Source organism: Ursus maritimus, unplaced genomic scaffold (genome assembly GCF_017311325.1).
Source record: "Ursus maritimus isolate PB19 unplaced genomic scaffold, ASM1731132v1 scaffold_16, whole genome shotgun sequence".
Lineage (NCBI taxonomy): Eukaryota > Metazoa > Chordata > Mammalia > Carnivora > Ursidae > Ursus > Ursus maritimus.
This window is the reverse complement of record NW_024424008.1, coordinates 8,677,538-8,699,633: the sequence shown is the minus strand read 5'-3', so window position 1 is coordinate 8,699,633 and position 22,096 is coordinate 8,677,538. Positions and strand designations below refer to the sequence as shown.

Below are 22,096 nucleotides of genomic sequence, written 5' to 3'. Positions count from 1 at the left end.
CCTGAGATCATGACCTGAGCTGAAATCACGGGTTGGACGCTCAACCAACCTACTCACCCAGGCACACCTAATCTTGTCATTAAAAAAAAATCCATTATACAAGCAAGATTGATTTAATATTTGAAAGTCATTCTAATGCAGTCCACTAACAAAGGAGTTAAATTTCAGTAGATATAGTAAAAGCATTTCACAAAATTGAAAACCTGTTTGTAATTAGCTACAAACTTTTAATTAAGAACAGAAGTGAACATCCTAAAATCTGATAAAGGATATTTACCCATACCCCTCCCACTCACCCCCCAAAAAACCCCTACAGATAACATTACAACTTAATAAAATACTGCCTCATCATATCCTTTGAGTGTGCGAAGCAGACTGTGATGTCCATAGGAGTATTTTTAAAGATTTCATTCATTCGAGAGAAAGTGGAAGCGCTCATGTGCACGCGTGCACACACGTTTTTGTTAGCTGGGGGAGAGGCAGTGGGAGAGGGAGTGAATCTCAAGCAGCCTCTTGTGCCAAGTGTGGAGCCTGGTGCAGGGCTAGATATAGCAGGACTGGAGATCATGACCTAAGCCAAAACAAAGAGTTGGATGCTTAACTGACTCGTCACCCAGGGGAGTGACTGGGTGCCAGTCCCAGAAATCTTACCATACTATCAATAAGTATTTTTTTTAAGATTTTATTTATTTATTTGACAGAGAGGCAGCGAGAGAGGGAACACAAGCAGGGGGAATGGGAGAGGGAGAAGTNTCCTGCTGAGCAGGGAGCCCGATGCGGGGCTTGATCCCAGAACGCTGGGATTGTGACCTGAGCCGAAGGCAGATGCTTAACGACTGAGCCACCCAGGCCCCCCTATCAATAACTATTTTAGCAGCTAACCTATAAGACAATGGAAAGAAAATAATCAGAATGCATAGTCCATAGCAGTTGTTTCATTTCAGTTATGTAATTGTGTACTGGGTTAAGATTTTAAATGTATTTCTTTGGTATTATAGTCAGAACACCTAGGAGCCTACTGTCCTAGAAGGTTGTCTTTTAGAAGTTTACTGGTCACATGAAACTTCACTTTAATGAAACCTTTGCTGTTTGTTTAATTGAGGTTGTTTTGTGACAGGTTGTTTCTCCTTACCAGTTTTACTGAGGAAGCCTATAGACAATAAACTGTATCTGTTTAAATTACACAATTCAGTGAGTCTTGACAGTGCAAGAATCACCACAAAATATTTTGTCTTTATAATAAAATAATAAATAATACAGTAATAAAAATTGTCTACTAGCCCTAGGAAACTACTGATCTACCTTTTTCGTTTGGTTTATTTTAAAGGTATGTGAATAATGAATAAAACAATTTTTAAATAAGCTTTATTTTTTTAGAAGTTTTAGATTTACAGAAAAACTGAGAAAGATAGTATAGTTCCTGTAAACCCGTACCCAGTTTCTCCTATTATTGACATTTTGTTAATATTGTACATTTTTCATAATTAATGAACCAATAGTATTATTAAGTAAAATCCATAATTTATTTAGATATCCTTAGTTTTTCCCCAGTGTCCTTTGTCTGTTCCAGGATTCTGTCAGATACCCTGTTTGATTAGTTTTATGTCTCAGACTCCTCTTGGCTGGGACAGTCTTAGACTTTTAATGACTTTGACAGTTGGGGGAGTACTGGTCAAGTATTTTTGTAGGATGCTTCTCTACTGGAATTTGTTCTTTTTCCTTATGATTAGACTGGAGTTATGGGTTTTGGGAATCGATCTGCTCTTTATAAAGAAGAATATCCTAAAAAGTAGAGTAGCCTTACTTCTTAAGGCTGCAGTGACTCTTTGAGTAGTTTTGAGAGTAAAAAAATGGTCCTGAAACACTGCAGTATCTGGCATAGAATAAATAATATAATGAAAAAAGATCCCTGGGGACACCTGGCTGGCTCAGTTGGTTTAGCATCCGACTCTTGGTTTTGGCTCAGGTCATGATCTCAGGGTCTTGAGATCTAGCCCCACATTGGGCATTATACTCAGTGGGGAATCTGCTAAAGATTCTGTCCCCTCCCTTTGCCCCTCTCCCTGCTCGTGTGCTCACATGCTCTCTCTCGCTCTCTCTCTCTCTAATAAATCTTAAAAAAGAGCCCTGGACTAAGCATAAATGCCTTTTTTAGTGTATATTGAGAGCACTTTTTGATTTTTGCTTTCATTAAAGTTTTTTGAATCCCTCTTTAAAAAAAAAATACACTTACCCATACCTTCTTAAGTTAATTCTTAAATATTTTTCTCTCTCTTTTTATTTTTTATAGATTTTGTTTATTTTTTTTTTTTTTTGACAGAGCGCGCACCATGGGAGAAGCAGACTTCCTGCTGAACAAGGAGCCCACCATGGGGCTTGATCCCAGGACTTGGGGATCATGAACTGAGCTGAAGGCAGATACTTAACTGACTGAGCCACCAGGGCACCATCTTAAGTATTTCTATAAAATAGGGGTGCCTGGGTGGTTCAGTCAGTTAAGTGTCTGCCTTTGGCTCGGGCCCTGGGATTAAGTCCTGTATCGAGCTCCCAGCTTGGTGGGAGTCTGCTTCTCCTTCTCCCCCTTCAGCTCCCCCTGCTTGTGCTTTCTCTCTGTGTCAAATAAATAAATAAAATCTAAAAAAAAAGCTTTAATTATATTTCTATAAAATAAATTTATTTAGGTCTTAGATCTTAGACAGTTTTAGAGAGAAATTCCCAGAATTAGGATTGATTGCAGGTTCTGTTTTTATCAACGAAGACTGTTTTTATGAGGGTTGGCAATAAGGAAATAGAGCTACCTTGAGATTTCTCTGAAATCTTCCTTTCTACCATATTACTTAGAAAATTCCACTTTTTCAGATTAGCTGTGTTGCATTAATTCCATCCCTGTGCTGCTTTTCTCTGTTGCTAGCAGAATTAAAGCTTTTCCTTAAACAGGAATTGGCAGAAAAGAATTAGATCTCTACTTAATTTTTGGAAAGGTTAAGGATTAGGATGAAAGCATTTGTTACTAAAACATCTTGTGATATTTACAGTAGTGTCATTATGTGGAGATGTTTGCTTGGGAATAAAATGTTAATTTCATATTGGAAAGTTGTTTAAGATTTTTAAAAAATTTGTAGTTTTCTTAGAATATCCTTGAGGTACTAGTGTGAGAAAATTAAAATTGTCAGTTTTCAGGCCCTTTTTTGGGGGGATAGAGTAGGAGAAAAAGTTGTGGTCTCACAGAGCTAGAGATGTTTATTCAACAGCCTAGAGATTTTTTTTGTTTATTTCTGGATTCTGTTCTGTTTCACTGATCTGTTTCTCTCTCTCTAAGCCAGTACCATACTATTTGGATTACTGTAGTTTCATGGTAAATTTTGAGATTGTATATGGTAGAATCTTCAAAATTATTCACTGTTTTCAAGATCGTTTTAACTATTCTAGATCCTTTGCATTTTCATATGAACTTCAGAACTGTCGTGTCATTTGCTATTTTTCAAAGGCTGTTGGGATTATGATTGAGATTATGTTGAAGGTGTAAATTGGAGAAAATTGATATCTTAGTAGTGATTTCTCTTAAACTAGTATATGGTATTATATTTATTTAGATTTTCTTGATGTTCTCTCAATAGAGTATTTTGTTTTCAAGGTAGAGTTTTTAACATCTTGTTAAATTTATTCCTAATTGTTTCATATTTTGTGATGTTACCACATGTGGAGTTTAAAATGTTCCGTTTTCTATTTACTTCTAGTATTTAGAAATGCAGTTGATTTTTGTATATCAAACTTCTGTACTGAGACCTTGCCAGATTTACTAGTTCTAGTAGATTTTTTTTTTAAGTAATCTCTACGCCCAGTGTTTAGCCCAATGCGGAGCTTGAACTCAACAACCCTGAGATGAAGACCTGAGCTGAGATCAAGTCTGACACTTAACCAGCTGAGCTACCCAGATGCCCCTAGTTCTAGCAGATTTTTAAAATTAGTTTCATAGGATTATTCTGCGTGACTGACTAGTCATGTCATCAGTGAAAAAGAACAGTGTCACTTTGTGTGGCTTTTATTTCTTTTTCTTGTCATCATTGCACGGGTTAAGACCCGAGTACCCATGCTGAATAGAAGTGGTGGATTGGACATCCTTGCTTTTTTTTCCCGTTCTTTGGAGGAAACCATTGGAGTTTAGCATTACATATGATGTTAACTATAGATTTCTTTGTAAATGCTGTTTATCTGATTGATGCCATTTCCCTCCATTCCTGGTTTGCTAGTTTGCTTAGAGTTTTCATCATGAATCTGGTGAGTTTTGTCATAATACTTCATCTAAATATATTGAGGTGAACTTAAAGATTTTCTTTTTTGTTCTGTTAATATTTTGAATTACATTAGTTGATTTTGTATGATTTACTAACCTTTTATTCCTGGGATAATCCCTACTTTTGAGGTATCTTTTCCTTTATATATATATTTCCTGTATATATATATATATGCACTTTATATATATAAACATATATATACACACTTTTATCTTTTCCTTTATATATATATATACATATACATATATACACACACACACTTTTATCTTTTCCTTTATATATATATATACACACACACATACATATATATATGTATATATATATATACACACACACACAGTCTGTACTATTCACATGAACTATAGACACCTTACAGCAGTATAACAGCATTCATCACCCCATCTTTTGTGTTATAGTTGTCCTGTATTACATTCTTTATGTTATAAACTATAATGTTACTATAATTTTTATTTTAAACTTGTATGTCTTTTGTTTTATTTTTTAAAAGATTTTATTTATTTGAGAGAGAGCTTGAGCATGAGTGGGAGTAGGGGGAGAGGGAGAGGGAGAAGTAAACTACTGAGCAGGGAGCCGGACATGGACTCGATCCCAGGACCCTAAGATCATGACCTGAACCAAAACCAAGAGTTGGACACTTAACCCACTATGCCACCCAGGTGTCCCTGGAGCTTATAATCTTTTAGGAAAAGCAACATGTAGCAAATCATTACAAGTTTGCATACCATTTTACAGGAGCTTTGAGGTAAACAAGAGCAATATATTTACTGGGATTCCATATTGAATCATATTTAAAATGCTTAGGGGCACCTGGCTGGCTCAGTCAGTAGAGCATGCAACTCTTGATCTTGGGGTTGTGAGTTTAAGCCCCACATTGGGTGTAGAGATTACTTAAAAATAAAATCTTTAGGGGCGCCTGGGTAGCGCAGTTGTTAAAGCGTCTGCCTTCGACTCAGGGCGTGATCCCGGCATTCCGGGATCTAGTCCCACATCAGGCTCCTCCGGCTGGGAGCCTGCTTCTTCCCCTCCCACTCCGCTGCCTGTGTTCCCTCTCTCGCTGGCTGTCTCTCTGTCTCTCTGTCTCTCTGTCACATAAATAAATAAAATCTTTAAAAAAAATAAAATAAAATCTTTAAAAAATAAAATAAAGTGCTTAATAATTTTTAATCCTTTGAATAAAAACTATTTTAATAAGCTATTTTATACTTCTTTCTTATATATTTTATATAGTTCCTTGCTTTTATCCACCACTATTTCCCTCTCTGTGAAATGCATATTGCCTTTTATCTCTTCAGATTTTTACATTTACTTTTTACAGAGTCCAGTCAGTGTTGAAAATGGTAGTATGTATATTTTTCCTGGCTTACCTATGAATGGTTCTAGAGTTTCACCTTTAAGTACATATTGTTATATATAAAAATATTTCAGAAAAACAGAACCAACATTAATTATATGTGGGTGGCATGATATACATAATTTTCACTTTGTTCCTGTAATTTTCTGTACCACCAGTAAAATACAATATGCGTTTTACTCTTTTATGTGAAAAAGATAGTGAGCATTTTTTTAAAAAATGAAAACTATATGTACTGTTTACTAATAAAGAAATTCCTAGTTCAGCTATTCCTATATAAAGAGGCTTCTTCTCAAGTGTAATCCTAGTTCTTTTTGTTAGGGCCCAAACAATGTCTGCTTGGCCTTTTGTGAAGTAGAGATGTCAACATAATTGATTATTTTCCTCCATCTTTTCATTTTCCTCAACCCTTAACTAAATAAAACTATTTACCTCTGCTCTTAATTTGAGAGTGTTATATGTTATTAGAGAAAGGTGTTTCAACAAGCTAGGGGCTGTATGTTTCTAAATTATTAGTAGTAGAACCATTGCAGATATTTCCCATGGACTTTAGTTGCAATTCTCTGTAGAAGAATCACTTGAGAACCTGGTGTATGTAATGTGTTAACTGAGTGAATCTTTTTTCCTTTTCATTTCAGTTGGAAAGACATCCTTGATCACCAGATTCATGTATGACAGTTTTGACAACACCTATCAGGTATTTTATTTTTGTTGACTTACTAATTGTTTCTATTTTGTGTTATAAGTAATATTTAAGGTCTTTTTAAAAATCCACTTTTTACATAAAAGGACTTTCTGTAATCTGTAAAATGTTATATAAATACAAAGTATAACTGATTTTGCTCATAGTCCTCAGTCTTTTCACTTGATTTCTTTATCTCCTCTTCCAAAGTCCATTAAAAGATACCACTGATTACCATCGGGATAGAAGTAGGAGTGATTGTAGATATTCTCTTATGTGCTTCAAGCCTAGGATTCTGTGACCTTTTGATCTATACTTAAAGTCAAGAATAAATGAATGGTGTAATTAGAAATCATTAACAGGAGATTTGAGAAATTCACAAATACATGGAAATTAAACAGCACATTCCCAAATAACCAATGAGTCAAGGAAAAAAACTCAAAAATAAAATTTAGGAAGTACTTTGAAACAAATGGGGAAAAAAATTCCGTAACATACCAAAATTTATAGGTTACAGCTAAAGCAATGCTATAAGGAAAAGAAGAGATATATTAAATTAATAATTTAACCTTCTACCTTAAGAAACTAGAAGAGTAAACTAAACCTAAAACAAGCAAAAGACACATGGCAAAGAACTTTATCCAACACACGCAGGACTCTTAAAATCACATAGTTAGTAAAGAATTACTAATTCTTTCCATTTTGACAAGTTTTGATAGATGTGTACACCTGTGAAGCTACCACCACTATCAAGATTAAGAACATTTTCATCATCCCAAAGGAATTTGTTTTAATTAAGCCTTATATTAAAAACCATAAAGGTCATGGAACAGAAATGACTGATACATAAATCTGCCATTTTAGGAAAGTTACTTTTTAAAAAAGCTAATTAGTATGTACTGTATATATTTTATTACCATTCTTTTGAATATTTCAGAAATGGTTTAGCCACCTCATAAGACATGAAAAGAGCAAATTTAGAAATGAAAAATAGCTCAGTCAGTAAGAGTGCTTCAGTTTCTTCTGGATTTCTTTAGGTCAGATATCCCCAATTTTCTAGGTCTCTGCAGCTCTATGGCCTATAAGGCTTCACCTAGAGAACCTTCTCTTGTGTATGGTGTCTTGATTCTGAGCAGTGCTCCGTCTCTTATCAGAAGAGCTACAAATGCCAGTTTCAGAGACTAACAAAAGTATTGATGTCATTGAGCCACATGTGGAAAATTCCTGAAAAGTATAAGCACAAATCTTTGGGAGCAGAACTACTACCATAGGCTAAAAAATCTGAACTAGGGTCAGAGTCTTAGGCTAAAAGACTTATTAGCTGGAGCCTATTTAGAGTTCTCTGGTGTTTCTAAAGGATTTTGTTATACCCATGTTCTCAGTGAAATTAAGGAGATCTTTCAGGCATACCTGAAAGTGCCATTGCTGTTTCTTCATGCTGCTGTCCGGTCAGACATCTATAAGGGTAGTGATGTTGACATAAGGGTAGTGATACTGATAGAATTTGACAGATAAGGTAAGATTGTGATTGTGGAAAAGTTGTTGCTAATAAAGCTGAAGTATCATTGTATTTTGGCATTAATAGGAGATGCTAATTAACAATGTGAGTTACAAGTTTTTATGACAATTAGATACAATCCTAGATGTTCTTTTAGTTTAGCTCTAACAAGAAAATTTAGATGATATAGCACCCTACATCCTTATTTAGGGAAATCAGCTTGACAGTATGTTAAGAAGTATCTTTGAATATGAAGAATTGACCTTTATGTGGTTAGCTGCCAACTTAGTTATCAAGTGAAGAGTTCTTCAGTGAATCATTTGACGATTCCCTACTCCCACCCCCACCACACATACTACAACAGAAAAACTTCTGAAATGAATAATTAAAGAGCTAGTCTCCTTGCTAGAAATTTATTATTGGGCTTACATGAGCCATATGTAATGTATATATCAAACTTAACTCATGTTCTGTGTATGATTCCTTTGCACTGAATTAATTTCATTTAAAAAGGAGGAAACTGGCCAGAAGAGTCTTTAATTGACCAAAATTTAGACATTATTTCAGAGTGAAACAAACAAACAAAAAAACTGTTTTAACCAGAGGGTCTAGAGTTGAGTCTCTTAAAGTTCTTGTTTGTCACCACTTATTTTCTTTTCCAGTTATAAACCCACAGATTTTTCTAACAGTTTAAAGTATATCAGCTTGAACCATATTATGTTGCTATATTTATAATTCAAAAATGATAGGATATTGTCAATTTTACATGGTTCAGCTTAATATAAATAAGCTCAAGAAAGATTCCCACAGAGTAGATTCCTTCTTTTTCCTGTTCCTTGTTTTAGATTCAATCTTTTATTTGAGAAAGATTATATTGCTCAGACTGACCTTTGAGATGACTTCGACTTAGAAGATTTCTTATTCCAGAAGCTGTTACAAATGGACAATAAACATAAATTCACCTTCATGGTACATAGTGAAGCCATCTATGATGTCTGTCGTAGAAACATCAATATTGAACGCCCAACCTACACTAACCTCAGTTGGTTGATAGGTCAGATTGCATCCTTCATCACTGCTTCCTTCAGATTTGATGGAGTCCTGAATGTTGATTTGACAGAATTCCAGACTAATGTGATACTCTCTCCCTGCATCTACTTCTTTCTGGCCACATATGCTCCTGTCATCTCTGCTGAGAAAGCCTATCATGAACAGCTTTCTGTAGCAGAGATCACCACTGCATGCTTTGAACCAGCCAGTCAGATGGTGAAATGTGATCCTCACCATGGTAAATACATGGCTTGCTACCTGTTGTACAGTGGCAACATAGTTCCCAAAGATGTCAGTGCCGCCATTGTCACCATCAAGACCAAGCATACCATCCAGTTTATGGACTGGTGCCCCCACTGGCTTCAGGGTGGGCATTAATTACCAGCCTCCCACTGTGGTACCTGTTGGAGACCTGGCCAGAGTACAGCGAGCTGTGTGCGTGGTATAAGCAACATCACAGACATTTCTGAGGCTTGGGCTTTCCTGGACCACAAGTTTGACTTGATGTATGCCAGGCTTGCCTTTGTTCACTGGTATGTGGGTGAGGGCATGGAGGAAGGAGAGTTTTCTGAGGCCTGTGAGGATATGGCTGCCCTTGAGAAGGATTATGAGGAGGTTGGTATGGATTTGATTGAAGGAGAGGAGTACTAAAGTTAAAAATGTCACAAAGGTGCTACTTTTATTCTGTTTTAAACATTGAAAAGTTGAGGTCTGATCAGTTAATTTATATGTAGCAGTGTATACTCTTCATATACAATTACTGACCTGTGCTTTAAAACACAATGCTTTGTTAGACCCAAGATGTCCCTTTCTCTGATGGATTTGAATAAAGTATTCCCAGGGATGCCAGGGTGACTCATTTGGTTAAGCGTCTACTTTCAGCTCAGGTCATGATCCTAGGGTCCTGGGATAGAGCCCCTCATCGGGCTTCTTGCTCGGCGGGGAGCCTGCTTCTCCCTTTCCCCCTTCTTGTGCTTTCTCTCGTTATCTCTCTTTCTCTCAAATAAATAAATAAAAAAAAAACATCTTTGTTGCTGTCTTAAATGGGGGAAAAAAACCCCAAACAAACATAAATTCAGTGTGGCATAGTTTAAAACATTGAAACGTTTATTTTTTTATTCTTTAAGATTTTATTTATTTATTTGTCAGAAAGAGAGAGAGCGTGAGCAGGGGGAAGGGCAGAGGGAGAAGCAGGCTCCCCCTCGGAGCAGGGAGCCTGACGAGGGGCTCAGTCCCAGGACCCTGGGATCATGACCTGAGCTGAAGGCACTTAACCAAGTCTAAGCCACCCAGGTCCCTACTTTGAAACATTTAAAACAATGTAACTGAATTTTTCCAGGAAGATCTTAGTGATGGAATACATCCTTAAGCTCTTTAAGTTAAAGCTTTAAATTGTTCTACACAAAATTCTAGTTTGTTACCAATAGAAATAAAATTCCCCCCGGGTGTACTGTTTTTCTCATCCAATGTTTGATTTCTTAGTTTTTAATTTTCTTTAATTTTTAAGGACTCTTTTTTTTTTTCTCCTACCAGAAGTATTGTCGTTTAATTGGGGGGGGGCGTGGCAGTTTTTTTTCAAACTGTGCTAAGAACACTTAATATGAAATCTACCTTCTAATCAGACTTCTAGGTGTACACTACAGTATTATGTATATGCACAATGATCTCTAGAACTTGTTCAGCTTACATAAGTAAAATTTTATGCTCTTATAATGACACCTTTCTAAACTCGACAGACTTCACATAGTTTCTTTCCTAAGTAATGTGGTACAAAGATATCTAAGAGAAAAGTATACAAGTTTCACATACATAAATATATATAAACATATTTATTAATGGATGGTTATTTTTCTAAAATGGAACCTGTATCAGCATCCTCCTGGGATCCTTTGACTTTCTTCTTTTTATCTCTGTAGCAGTCAGTGTTAGACTCTTCTTAACTTGCCCACTCTTTTCTTCCTTTATTCTAGTCTTTGCGTTTTTCAGCTCTTATTCTTTCTCTGTTTCCTGCTGGGGAAAGCAGCAGCTAGGCAGCAGAACTCTATGTTTGGACCACAGGAGGAAGCTGATTATCATTGCTTGGTATAGAGAAAAATTTGTTTTCCTTACTTAATTACTTTTATGTAGGAAAACTAATGTCCCTTGTGGAAAAATCATGATTTGATGGGTCTCTTGGCTGTGTGTGGCCTCAGGACAGGTGACAAACCAGTATGTGGAAAGTCAGACAGAATAGTTAGTTTACATCTGCAATATTTTATAAAATTGCTGTTGGGGCAAATAAACACTGTTCTGAGTGGAGAGCATCCAAATACAAATATCTAAACTATAGTTACCAACCATTATTATCTTGATGCTGATATATTTGGGTAAGCCATTGTTCAATCTTGAATTGTGTGCTCCCACAGTAAAAGTACTGTCTAATTTTTTTATTTTTTATTTTTTTTACAAAGTAAACTTCCCAACACAATTAATTAACACTTAAAATAATGTGAAGCTATAAATTAAGATATGTGGGAGAATTTTTTCTAACCTTTGGTTTCTTCTACAATTACTGCCTTCTGCATTTCTATAAAGAAGGTCAGCATGAGGTAGCACTAATGTCTCATCTGTCTTTTATGAAGATTTGAATTAGTTCCACATCAGTAACATTCGAGATGCTGGAATAGCTGATGATGTTTAGTTTTCCATCTATTCTTTCTGTTTTTCCTGCTGTTGGCTTAATTCTTGTGGCTGATTGACTTTTTTGCCATAGTAGTTCTGCTTGGAATAAAATTAACTGAAAAGAAGAGCAGAAACAGGCTCTGTTTTTCAGGTTAATTTTAATCTTTATGAGTTTGGTGTATAAATGACGTGCCAAAACTAGGATAGTGCAGTGGAAGGGGGGATTATTATACATTTTATCATAAAGTCTTACTTTGTATTAATTTTAAAAACATTTATATGTCTTGGCTGTGAGATCTGACAAGGCATATTTCTGTTTGTAGCCATTAAAAATTATTTTGGGCTGTTTATAACAAACACAAAATAACATTGGTAAGTGATGTGAGAAACTTTTTTTTCCATATATAAGAAGTCCATAAGTAGAGTAGTTCAGGGCTTGTGTGGCAGCTCCATAGTCATCTGGGACTTGTAACTTTGTTTATCCAGATCTAATATGTGACTTGCATATGGAGGTTGCCTCGTGGTTATTGAATGGTTCCTGGAGTTCTGGCCATGGTATCCCACATCCAGGCAAGAAGAAGGAAAGGAAAAAAACCAACAATGCGCCTTTCAACTGAGTCAGTCCCATTCATTTAAAGCTCAAAGAAGGCTGAAAAATGTAGTCTTTTTAGTGGGAAAGTATGGATTTAAATAAATGTTTGTTTTAACAAGGAAGGGAAAGATGGATATTTGTGTAGACAGTCAGCTGCCTCTGTCTGATTAAATGAGGTTCTCTTGGTGAGATTTGTTAAATGTAGCCCTATACCATTCCTGTACATTCCTCAGGTTTGTCAGTTAGATGCTTCTGTACAATAATTCAAGTTTATGAACTCATTATCCCAGCCTATAGCAGAATGGGATATACATTTTCAGACTGCATACTTCAGTTATATATATTTAAGCCCTAAATTTAGAAATGTAATTGAAATACATAGTCACATAGTTTAGGATAAAGAAGAAAGCTAGCTTTCTTTCTTTTTTTTCTTTTTAAATATTTTATTTATTTGACAGAGAGCACAAGCAGGGGAGCAGTAGAGGGAGAGGGAGAAGCAGGCTCCCTGCTAAGCAGGGAGCCTGAAGCAGGTCTTGGTCCCAGGGCCCTGGGATCATGACCTGAGCTGAAGGCAGATGCTTAACCATCTGAGCCACCCAGGCACCCCTTGCTTGCTTTAGTAAAAGTCTGTGTATAGTTGAAATCTACAAAATGCTGCTCAGGAAAATTAAAGAAGACCTAATGGAGAAACATCCTAGGCAAAGGGATTAGAAAACAGTATTGTTAAGATGTCAGTACTAACTACTGAAAGCAGTCTACGGGTTTAATGCAGTCCCTATCAGATTTCTACTGCCATTTGTGTAGAAATAAAGAACCGATTCTAATTTGCAAAAGCTAAAACAGTCTTGAAAAAGGAAAATAGGGCACCTGTGTGGCTCAGTTGGTTTTGCATCTGCCTTCAGTTCAGGTCATGAACCCAGGGTCCTGGGTCGAGCCCCACGTTGAACTCCCTGCTCAGCAGGGAGCTTCTCACCACCACCACCCCCCCCCCGCCCCCACTCATGCTCGCGCACTCTCTCTCTGTCAAATGAATAAATAAAATCTTAAAAAAAAAAAGAGGACTCAACACTTCTGATTTCAAAATTTATTACAAAGCTACAGTAATCAGGACAATGACAGACATATAGACCAATGGAATAGAATTGGGAATTCATAAGTAAATCCACATACCTATTGACAATTGATTTCCTTTTTAAAAGATTTATTAAAGATTTATTTATTTATTTTAGAGAGTGTGCGAGCATGAGCTTGTGCACAAAAGTAGTAAAGGGCACAGAGAGAGAGAAACTCAAGCAGACTCCCCACCGAGCGTGAGACCCGATACGGAGCTAGATCCTAAAACCCTGAGATAATGACCCAAGCCTAAATCAAGAGTCGGACATTCAACCGACTGAGCCACCCAGGCACTGGACAATTGGTTTCCAGTAAGAGCACCAGGCTCAACCTACAGAATGGGAAGAAATACTTGAAAATTACATATCTGAGAAGAGTTTCATATCTAGGATCTGTAAAGAACTCCTGTATATCAGTAATAAAATGACAAACTCAGTTTAAAAATGGGCAAAGGACTGAATAGACATTTCTTCAGAGAGGTTATACAAATGGCCAGTAAGCACAGGAAAAGATGCTTACATTACTAGTCATTAGAGAACTGCAAATCAAAATCACAAAAAGATTCCACTTCCTACCTACTAGGATGAGTATTATATATAAAAAGAGAAAATACAAATGCTGGCAAGAATATGGAAAAATTGGAACCTTCATGCATTGCTATTAGAAATTTGTGGTGTAGCTGCTGTGGAAGCCAGTCTGGCATTTCCTCACCAAGTTTCAATAGAATTATCATAAGGCCTAGCAGTTCCATTGTCCAGGTGTATACTGAAGAACTGAATGTAGGAACTCATAGCAGCCAAAAGGTGGAAACAAACCCCAAATGTCCATTAATAAATGAATGGAAAAAGAAATTGTGGGATATCCATACATTGTGATAAGTTACTGCTTAATGGGTACATTTCTGTTTGAGATTATAAAGAAGCTTTAAAAACAGTGTTGACAGTTATAGATCACTGTGGATATAATCAGTGCCATTGAATTGTACACTTAACATGGTTACATTTTATTTTATTTTTAAAGATTTTATTTGAGAGTGAGAGTGAGCACATGAGCGGGGGAGGGGTAGAGGGGAAGAGAGAAGCAGGGAGCCCAATGCGTTGCTTGATCCCAGGACCCTGGGATCATGACCTGAGCCAAACACAGCCACCTAATAAACTGAGCCACCCAGGTGCCCAAGAATGTCACATTTTATCATCTATGTTTTACCACAATTTAAAAATAAAATCTATCTTTAAAAAAAACCATCAGTGTCCGTGTAGGTTCATCAGCTGTAACAAATGTACCACTTTGGTGGAGGATGTTGACAATAGGGAGTGTTACGCAAATGTGGGGGTAAGGGAGTATATGGGAAATCTCCGTACCTTTCAGTTTTGCTGCGGACCTAAAACTATTCCCAAAAAATAGTATTTTGAAAAATGGTTAAGATATTTAATTTTGTTATGTGTATTTTATCACAACTTTAAATAAATATAATAAATAAATATGTATATATTATAGTTACTATATATTGGAAAGAGCTGGCCTTTTACTCCCAACTCCACAGCAGAAGCTTTGTTTCCCTAGACAACTTTTTTAACTTCTCTGAACCCCAGTATTGTTAAAATTATAAAAATAGGGATGGGCAGTAGCTACTTTGCAAAGGTGTATGAGGATTAGAGATGATTGTGTAAAAGGCCTAAAAGAATTCTTTAATACACAGCATGTGCTCAGTAGGTAGAAACCATTATTGCTGAAAATTTTGTTCATTCGTCCTTGGCTATGATGTGTTTATGTGTTTATTCATTATTTCTCCTACAATCATAATTACCATTTGAACCCTAAACTGCCATTAAACTATTATTTTTTTTAAGTTTATTTATTTGAGAGAGAGAGCATGCATGAGTGGGGGGAGGGGCAGAGGGAGAAGCAGACTCCCCACTGAGCAGGGGGCCCCACGTGGGGCTTGATCCCAGGACCCCGGGATCATGACCTGAGCTGAAGGCAGAAGCCTAATTGACTGAGCCACCCAGGCTCCCCCTTAACTGTTATTATTTTTATTTTATTTTTAAACTTCTTTGTTTTCTGTTTTACAGGCAACTATTGGTATTGACTTTTTATCAAAAACAATGTACTTGGAGGATCGAACAGTGAGTAATGTTTTCAGTGTGCAATTATCTGCAATACTCCAGGATAGAAAACTGTGATCAAAGCTATAATCAATGATTGTCACCATAAGAAGCTCTTAGCAAAGTTGAAAAAGTTAGTTTACAGGCTTTGAGAAAAACTGTTATTAACAGAGTGATAGTACTTATAGCATTCTCACTTAATCCCCAAGTAAAATCCAAAGGGGAGAGAAAGCCAAGTTATTTGGAAAATACTGAATGCCCTAGGCTTGCTAAACAAAATTTGTCATCCTGATTAGGAAAGATGATAACAGATAGCATTGAGATAATGAAAAGAGTATTTTCATGAAGAAATTAGAGTTGCTAAAGACTTTTTGAGTGTTACTCTTTAGACATTCAAAAATATTTCATTTGACTTCACATAATTTGTCAGTTTCAAAATTCTATATGTCAGAATGTGATGTATAACAAAGTGACAATGAATAGATACAAGTAATGTGTATTTATTTGTTGATTTAGACACCTGTATTTTGGAATGCTCCCTTTAAGCATAGTGTAAATTCTGTATTCTAGCCCACTGTCCCTGGAAGAGATTCCTATCAGCTAAACAGTGGCTTAAATGTGGTATTTCAGGACCTATAAACAAAAAACATTGTATCTCTAATGCTATTTCCTATAAGTGTGTGAGTTTTTCTTTTGGGTATTCTCTTTTATGTTTTAAAGTACAGCATGTCATTAAATTTTGAAAGCTTAGAAATTGCTTTATAATGGTAAAATAACTTAATGCTTGTTTTCAGGCTTTTCTTCCTCAAATGTAAATATGAAAAGTAAGAAAGTAAAGAAATTTTTACGTAGAGTTGCAAAAAGATATTTCTCCATTTTGTTAGGTTATATACAATGTTCTGGGAAGAAACGTGTAGGAGAAACATAAGCACAGTAGTCAGAGACCCAATTTCAACGTGTTCTGGACCCAATAGAAAAGAGACACAGTTTAGCTTCAGAGAGGCTTTCAGAGAAGCATTCATTCCTTTACTCTGATAGCTGAGGCTGCTCATTGGCATTTGCTTTCGTTTTTCCCTTTTATGCTATTTCAACATCAACACAGTCTACTTTTTGCTATCCGGAAGGCATTAGATTCAAAGAGACGTTATAGGGAGTGAAAAAAAGCTGTATTTCTGATTCTGTGAAATCTTTCACATAGCCATTTTTAAGTCACGTACCTTCAGAGCAAGCAAATTTTTAATATTACTCCCTTTTGAAAAAGGAAAGGAGTTTTGTGTTATTTTCATTCCTCACATCCCTGCAACCTTTTGCATGAATCTACTTTTTACCTTCTTCCCACCTTCCCTCTTTTAAAAACATTATTTCTTTTTTCTTTTTAGTATGAGTTTGGTTTTTTTTTTTTTTTTTTTTTTTTTTTTCCCATCCCACAGATCAGGCTGCAGCTGTGGGATACTGCGGGTCAGGAACGTTTCCGTAGCCTCATTCCCAGTTACATCCGTGATTCTGCTGCAGCCGTAGTAGTTTACGATATCACAAGTAGGTATTTTGCAACGGGTTGACCTTTCTTATTTTTCTTGCTTGTTTGACTGATTTTGTTGTTAGGTACGATTGCAATTATGGGACACAGCAGGTCAAGAGCGGTTCAGGAGCTTGATTCCTAGCTACATTCGTGACTCCACTGTGGCAGTTGTTGTTTATGATATCACAAGTGAGTGGGGGGAATTATGCATTTCTAATCTTCTTTCAACCTTTAGCTTAGCTGCATGCATGTTCTTGTCTTGTGCTTGTTTTCTATACTAGCATGTAAAAATGAGTTTTGTCATAGCAAACCTTATCATATACCAGCTAGGTCAGAAATATTTGCTTTGGTGTCTGTACCAACATGCTTTATTTCCACTGTGCCAGATTTTTTTGCACTGGAAATTTTCATTCAGATCTAATTATGAATCCTCTCCAAGGCTTTCCTAGTATCCTGTTATCCCTAAGTCACACCATAATTATGGTTGAAAGAATGTCTCCTTTTTCATTTAACTTGATCTCAGATTTCTCTAAAATAAAATAATCTGCATTTAAGCCTCTTGCCAAAATTTTCAAATCCTTCAGGGCTTTCTGTTGAGGCTATTAAAAGCTTCCGCTAGCCAACTTTTCTCTGCTTTCCACTTCCAGTCATCCTCTCTCTATAGAGGAAGGCAGAGAAAACATATAATGTGCAGTTTTCTTTTAATCATTTTCATTTGAATCACATCTGGATTCTGGGACTGACTGACTTTGTTGCTAACAAATTACACTTTCATTTCTCTCCAAGAAGAAATTTTAAATAGGAGATTAAAACAAGTAATGATCTTCCTTTTTCTTTTCCCTAAAGACTGAATAATGTCTTTGGCATTTTAAGTGCCTGTAAATTTTCCAAAGAATATGGTGACTGACAAGGAAATGCTCTGTGATTAACACTGTCTTTGTAAATTGGTTTATTATATATGTATTAGGCAATATTAAGCCATCATTCCATATAGTGGTCCATAATTTGTAGGAAAACCAGAATAATGTTACATCTTAAACTTAGTTTAAAAAGAATCTTAAATAAACTGTTGGTTTGAGCTAGTGATATTCTTACTGTACATTTTTACATATCTGCTCAGCCAGAAGTCATATCTACATAATAATTGCAATGGCAGAATTATAAGTTCGCATTCAGAGACCTTTTTTTGGGGGGTGGGTTAGGTGCTATATGCAATCTTTCTTTTCTTGAAGCTTTACTTTGGGTTGCTACTTGTTTAAAAAAAGTGTATGTTCATTATTGTGCGTTGATAAGTTTTGCAGCTTTAAAATGTTTGTGCTTACTTTAACCAAATCAAGTGAAACCTGGTGTGTTTTTCTTTAAAAATCGTGCACATGTGGTTAAAATATTAGTAAAGTTTTCCCTGGAGCTGCCGTAAAAATTACTGAAGTATTCTACTTAGAATCCAGTGCTAGGAAAGATGGATTTTGTTACAAGTGATTCTGGTGCATTAAACTAATGAACTTCAAGTTAAAGTGATCACAAACTGAATAAGCAATGCAAACAGAGTGGTGTTGAAAGCTGTGTAAAGGCTTTATAAATTTTCTGGATGTTTTGGGTTTTACTGGCTGACCTACTTTTGGAGATGCTTTCTTTGTCATGCTGGGTATGTGTAAGTAATCAAAAAAACATTGTGGCAATGTGACACCATATTATCTGCCATACCTGTCCTTACATTTTAAAAAGGTTCCCCCTCCCCCAATTACATATGGTACGTTGCACTCATTTGGTCATATTCAAAATTTTTAAACTATTATAAAAGAAACCTCGAGGACTTTATTCTTGTGATTTATTTATGTCACTGACAGTTGTACTCAGATAAAATGGAGTTACGTTGCAGGCACATTAAAAGTGGGTCCTAATGTGCCAACCCCCGCCCCCCCAACTTCCAGGATTTGTTTTTTTGTTTTTGTTTTTGTTTTTTGGTTTATCACTTGGGGAGGCTTTGCGGTAACACTAATCTCTCTGTCCACCCTCCTATACCAGATGTTAACTCATTCCAGCAAACTACAAAATGGATTGATGATGTCAGAACAGAAAGAGGAAGTGATGTTATCATCATGCTAGTAGGGAATAAAACAGATCTTGCTGACAAGAGGTACAGAGTGATTTTGTATGTGTATCGAATGGTTGATTTCTTTGTTAAGCAGCCTGTTATTTTTATTACTGAAGAATTGTTTTGAAAGGAAACATGTTTAATTCTTAAGTTTATACCCCCCTTTTCTTTAGTGTGAGAACCTGAAATGTAAACATTAAACTCAGTCTTTAAAGGAAAATGAGGGTTTTTTTGTTTTGTGTAAGCCCACGTATAAATAGCTTTTGTGCAAAATTGTTTACACATGGGGGGAAAAAGGATTGTTTACACATGAAGCTGGTAACTATTTTGCATTTTTTAGGCCTCATAAACATGAGCAGTGTTCTGTTAAAGAACAATGTTTTAAGAACAAATCCTATCTTTAAAAATTATTCATAATGATTAAATGCACACTCTTTTGGTAGTCTTCTTATAAATATTCATTATAATTCACTGGTGTAGTTTTTCTTTTCTTTTTTTTAAATTGTATGGTTGAACCAGACTGTGTAGTTGAACTGAATAGCTTGATTGTGATACCTTAGTCAAATGAGCAAAGCCATATTCAAGTCACAGGATACAAAATTATTAACATTCACTGTAGAACCCAAGGCTTGAATATCTGCCTTCAGCATCCTAAGTAATCTACTGGATATTCTTTCTGCTTTAAATAGTCTTGACCATTTTACTTAATAGTAGAAGCTTTTACTATTTGCTGTTTGTTTATTCATGAGATGGGTATTGAAATTCAGGTATTGAACTTGTACTATTAATTAAAATGTTGCAAAGAAATCCAATATGTTCAAAGGCTTGTGGAAATGTTAAGCCCATTTTTTCCCATGGTACCTCATTTGGAATTGGCAGTAGGATGACAAAAAAGTCTTTCTTGGTTAAAAGTAAACTCAGAATATGATCATCTTTCCTTCATGAAAATAATTGTACATCAATTGGCATCATAATTTTTCACTATTTTATTTATCTCTGCTATGAGAATTTGTAGATCATGTAGGTATATATTCTTCTAGTAAAGAGAGTCCCTAGTACTTTCATTTTAAAATAGGAAAATGGTGTATCTGAATTGTTTCTGTTACAATAGCCAGAGTTATCTAAAAGGATGCATATAGCATCTGTTCTTTTATTGTGCAATATTTCAATTGAGTACACAAATGCTAGAAACAATCTAAATTATACTTAAAGTGATTTTTTTCTTCAAGGTAGTATTTGTCCATGGGTTGGAATTACTGTGTTTCTCAGCAATTTTTGCCATACTATTACCCTTTAATTTTAAATTGAGTAGAAGATTTAAATGTTTTTTTTTTTTTTTTAATTTATTTATTCGACAGATATAGAGACAGCCAGCGAGAGAGGGAACACAAGCAGGGGGAGTGGGAGAGGAAGAAGCAGGCTCATAGCAGAGGAGCCTGATGTGGGGCTCGATCCCATAACGCCGGGATGACGCCCTGAGCCGAAGGCAGGCGCTTAACCGCTGTGCCACCCAGGCGCCCCAGATTTAAATGTTTTTTAAAAAAGCATTAGAAGAAACATTTTTTTGGTAGTAGGTGGGTACCCTTTTATAAGTGTGACATGAAATTCTAAAGCCATAAAGAGTCTGAATATATAAATATAAAGATCGTATTCACCTATTAGATCACCCATTATTCAGAAGATTGATTATGCACAGTATTATCAAGAATCTAAATAAACAAGAATTCTCATATACTGAAAATGTAACTAATATAATATTTTAAAAAGATCTTATATATTTATTTGAGAGAGAGAGCACAAGCAGAAGGTGGTGGAGAGGCAGAGGGAGAAGCAGTAGCAGACTCCCCGCTGAGCAGGGAGCCCGATGTGGAGCTCCATCTCAGGACCCTGGGATCATGACCTGAGCCAAAGGCAGACGATTAACTGACTGAGCCACCCAGGCACCCTGTAACTAATATAATTTGGGGATGAAACACTTCAACAGTATCAGAATTAAAAATATTCGTTGACTCAGGGTGCCTGGGTGGCTCAATCGGTTGGGCGTCTGCCTTCAGCTCAGGTCGTGATCCCAGGGTCCTGGGATAGAGCCTCATGTCAGGCTCCCTACTCAGTGGGGAGCCTGCTTCTCCCTCTCCCTTTGCCCTCCCACCTGGTTATGCTCTCTCTCTCTCATGTTCCCCCCCCAAATAAATAAATAAAATCATAAATAAAGAAAATATGCATTGACTCAAACCCACCTCCAGTAATTTATTCCACAGATATACCTGCAGAAATGTGAAAAAATGAACAGATAAGACTGTTTATTGCAACATTATTTGTAATACTGAAAAAAATCAATCTAAATGTCCATCAGTAGGAATAGCATTTTATAAATGAATCCTTGTAGCTACTTTAGAAAAATGAGGGAATTTATTGATGTCTAACACATGAAGCTTAAAAAAATTCACTTGATCAGTATGTATAGCATGATATCCTTTCTGGAAAAAATAAATAAATAAAAAGATGGTAGAGAGATATATATATACTCTTTTGCTTGGAACAAATCTGCATAAACATACATGGAACTTAACTGTCACTGTACGTCTTTGGGAAAGGAGTGGAATTATGGAGGACTTTATTGTTAATGATTGGTCTTCTAAAAAATTTTGTAGTCAGGAGAAAGTTTTAATAAAAATGATTCAAAGTCAAATGTCTTTATCACATTGAGAATTGTATTTTTTTTTTTTTTTTGGTAAAAACTTGGAGGACAGACCAGAGTATATCTGTTTCAGTATTTCAGTATAAGCACCTCAGTGTGCAGTACTTTTGTCCTTTGTAGCCAGGGATTCCCAAATGTTCCAAACTTGAGAATCAGTTTGTAAATATGGCTTATTAGACCCTCTTTTAAGATTCTTGCTGTGAGGGATCATGGTCAACTTTAAAAATTTTTGGGTTTTAGACCCTGCCTCTAGATGCTGTAATTCAGTTAGTTAAGTGTGGGACTCTAGAATCTATATTTTAATGAGTCTTCCTAGGTGATTCTGACAAAATCAAACCATAGTTGGAACCATTGCTGTAGCTAACCTTCAACCATTTTATTAGGGTGACTCCTAGTTCTAAAACTAGGAAAAATTT

The 22,096-nt window shown here is 35.9% G+C and overlaps 1 protein-coding gene across 2 annotated transcripts in view; it reads left to right on the top strand.

Annotated features, from left to right (window-relative positions):
• RAB6A (RAB6A, member RAS oncogene family) overlaps positions 1–22,096 on the top strand; it is a 76,054-nt gene that overhangs the window by 34,902 nt on the left and 19,056 nt on the right. Inside the window, exons 2-5 of one of the 2 annotated variants that reach the window (XM_040630834.1) lie at positions 6,306–6,364; positions 15,336–15,389; positions 16,971–17,076; positions 18,913–19,024. In XM_040630834.1, coding sequence (XP_040486768.1) covers positions 6,306–6,364; positions 15,336–15,389; positions 16,971–17,076; positions 18,913–19,024 — 331 coding nt within the window. Of the gene's footprint in view, positions 1–6,305; positions 6,365–15,335; positions 15,390–16,798; positions 16,905–16,970; positions 17,077–18,912; positions 19,025–22,096 lie in introns of both variants that reach the window. The other variant, XM_008707322.2, reaches the window with a different exon arrangement.